We start from the raw sequence: 3,486 nt of genomic DNA, 5'->3' as shown, positions 1-3,486 counted from the left end.
GGAGGGAGGGGAGGCAAGCATGTGGATGTGATGGCTTAGCTAGTAAAGCATCCTCCTTGCCACACCCGAGTTGGTGGTTGTACAGAATTAATTTCCACATATTGTCCTCTGACCACCACACTTGTCCTGTGGCACTTGAATACACACACACACACACACACACACACACACACACACACACAGGGAAGAAAACCCTTTTGGCTTTTTTCACCAATGCCATTTTCTCTTTGTTTCATTCTGTTTTGTTTTGAGTTGATCTCACTGTGTAGCCCTGGCTGGTCTGGAGCTCAGAGATCAGCCTCTGCCTCCCTAGTGCTGACTTCCAAACTTACAAACTTCGTTTTCTTAATTTTTCTTGAAATTAAGATGATACCACTTTTTCTTCCCTTACCTTTCTCCAGCCCCCACCCACACCCCTCAAATTCATGGCCTCTTTTTCTTTAATTGTACACATATGTATAATATATTCCTAATATACAAGTACAACTTGCTCAGTCTGTATAATACTCATTTATGTAACTGATTTCAAGGTAGACTGTGTGGTACTGGATGACCTGTCGCTGTCACTCCCTGGGAAGGCTGTCTACCCACCCACCATTCTTGAGCTGCCTATAGCTCTGCCTCTGGGTTGGCTCTGATAGCTTCTCCCTCTGTGTTAGCATGCATTTTGGTTTCCTTGCTCTTTGATTTTGTTGTTTATGTGTTTGTTTACTTACAGTTGCTTTTTTTAAAAATTGAGTCAGAACTCTAAAGAGATTTCTATGTTGTAATCATTTACTGTGTTTCTTAAATATTTTCCAATCTTAAGTTTCTCCTTGTCTAGATTTAACCCTTGTGACTTAGTTGTTGAAGAAATTGTCTCTTTGTATTGCATGTTTCCCACAGCCTGGAGTTTGCCTCAAACTCTCCTTTGCTTCAAGGCTTCCAGTGCTGTCTCCACCATTTCAGGTGGCTGCAGCTAGAGGTTTGATCAGGTCCAGATCCTCCTTCCTTTTTGGCTGTAGCCAATGGCAGCATTGTTAGTCTCTTGCAGGGCAACTTGAAATAGATTTTACCTTTTTTTTTTTTTTTTTTTTTTTGAATGTTTGCTTGGTGTACACCGTGCTGTGCAGGTGTTTGTCTTTAATCTTAGTGGGGGTCTCATAGTGCTAGCACCTGCCAATTTATAGCTGGTGATTAGACTTCTTGTTAGGGCCAAGTAATCTCAAATGATTTTTAGACAGACCTCTTGGTTCCATTGTGTTGCATGTGATTTACTTTTGTGTGGTGTGTGTGTGTGTGTGTGAATTCACTTAGTGCTATATAAAAATGTTTTGCATTAAAAGTTCTTTTACAATTAGTAATAAAACTCAAAGGCCTGAATTATTTGTACTGAGATTCACCATCTGTCACCCCCTTGAAGACAGATGGACAGATGTCTGAACTGCAGATAGGACCGGTTCCCTTTGAGCTCGCCGAGTTGGGTATTTTTCCCCTTTGAGCTCTCTGTCTCCTGCTCTTAAACCATGGCTCTTTAGTCTCTTTCTGCTTTCTCTGCAAGCTCATCCTGCTCACAGTATTCTACTGTTTCCAAGTGTGAGAAACTGGCTTGGGAATATAAAAGCAAAACTAGCTTTTCATTGAGTGTGTGCATCCTTAATTTATTCTGCTCAGTTCTATCTATAGACCTCAGTTCTACTATTTATTAAATCAAACCACTGGAACTTTAGATCCAAAAAGTAAATATCAGGCTGTGTTGACCAACTGCCTCATTTGAATATTGAATGGCTTGATCTGTGGCTGATGTAGACAGGCAGCAATAGCTGAGATCAGATATCAGAGCACCAGACACAAAACATTGCAAAGAGGATCCTATTGTGTGGCTTTGCACATTGGTGTGCAAGGAATAATTTATGCTTTTCTTTCTTTTGTTTTCCTTTTTGTTGTTGTTTTGCTTTGCTTTTCTTTTTTTTGAGACAGGATCTTATATAGCTTTGACTGGCAATTCAGTATAACTAATGATGACCTTGAACCTCTGATTTTCCTGCCTCTCTCTCTCAGTATAACTAATGATGACCTTGAACCTCTGATTTTCCTGCCTCTCTCTCTCTCTCTCTCTCTCTCTCTCTCTCTCTCTCTCTCTCTCTCTCTCACACACACACACACACACACACACACACACACACACATGAGGCAGGGTATTTCTGTGTAGTCCTGGCTGTTTGGGAACTCAGGGTTAGAATTAAGAACTTACTAGACCAGGCTGGCCTTGAACTCACAGAAATCCACCTGTTTCTGCCTCCCAAGTGATGGGATTAAAGGAGTGCCAGCATTGACTGGCTAAAATATTTAGTGTTACTATGATTATTCATAAAGACCTTTAAAAGTCTCACTTGAAACAGTGTTTAGTCAGCTTGCCTGGTCTAGGAGTGGCATCATGCTTTACTGAGTAACTGGCTTGAGTGGCATTGGAGAGGCTAAATGTGCATCCTGAAGGGTGTTGCTTCCCTTCCTTTCCTAAGTCCCATGTTGTCTGGGCTTCTTGAAAATGCACTTTGTTCTAGAATTTCCGTATAAAAGCTTGGATAATATATTGTGCTTCTCCAAGCTAGGTTCCAGGGCAGTGAGTGCTTGCTGCTGAACTGTCATGTGTCCTTTGTTTGCAGGCTCGTTTGTCCTACGTGCGGGTGAAGTATCTTTTCTTTTCCTGGCTCGTGGTTTTTGTTGGAAGCTGGATCATATATGTGCAGTATTCAACCTATACAGAGCTATGCAGAGGGAAGGACTGTAAGAAAATCATAGTAAGTATTTTAAATATTTTAGTTTTTTTTAAAACAACCTAGAACAAACTATACTTACTACATATGGACTAATTATTAAATGTCTTCAAGTGTAAAGGCTAATTGATATTGTAGTTGTGCTGAACTTCCTAACTTTTTAATAAATTCAATACTCAGAAATCTAAATATACAGTATAGGTAAATTAGTGTGAAAGCAATCTCAGTATGAAAAGGTTTTTATTTTCAAATATATTTGAAATTTGGTTTATATATCACATTTTAAAAATGTTTAGGATGTAAATCTAGACACTATTGTGGATGCCAGCAAGTGCTGGCTGACAGAAGCCTGATATAGCTGTCTCCTGAGGGGCTCTGACAGTACCCGACAAATACAGAAGTAGAGGCTCACAGCCATCCATTGGATTGAGTAGAGTCCCCAATGAAAGAGCTAGAGAAAGGACCCAAGGAGCTGAAGGGTTTACAGCCCCTTAGGATGAACAACAATATGAACTAACTAGTACCCTCAGACCTCCCAGGGACTAAACCACCAACCAAAGAGTACACATGGTGGTACTAATGGCTCCAGCATCATATGTATAGCAGAGAATGGCCAAGTCAGTTGGTCATCAATGGGAGGAGAGGCCCTTGGCCCTGTGAAGGTTCTATGCTCCAGTGTAGGGGAATGTCAGAGCCAAGAAACAGGAGGGGGTGGGATGGTGGGGGGGGG

The 3,486-nt window shown here is 41.0% G+C and overlaps 1 protein-coding gene across 1 annotated transcript in view; it reads left to right on the top strand.

Annotated features, from left to right (window-relative positions):
- The window catches only part of Dipk1a (divergent protein kinase domain 1A), an 80,263-nt gene that overhangs the window by 62,673 nt on the left and 14,104 nt on the right, over positions 1-3,486 (top strand). Inside the window, exon 2 of the mRNA XM_031337215.1 lies at positions 2,646-2,780. Within this exon, the coding sequence (XP_031193075.1) occupies positions 2,646-2,780 (135 nt within the window). The remainder of the gene's footprint in view (positions 1-2,645; positions 2,781-3,486) is intronic.

Source organism: Mastomys coucha, unplaced genomic scaffold (assembly GCF_008632895.1).
Source record: "Mastomys coucha isolate ucsf_1 unplaced genomic scaffold, UCSF_Mcou_1 pScaffold22, whole genome shotgun sequence".
In the NCBI taxonomy this organism is placed as follows: domain Eukaryota; kingdom Metazoa; phylum Chordata; class Mammalia; order Rodentia; family Muridae; genus Mastomys; species Mastomys coucha.
The sequence above is the reverse complement of the archived record's forward strand: the minus strand, read 5'-3'. Positions and strand labels throughout refer to the sequence as shown.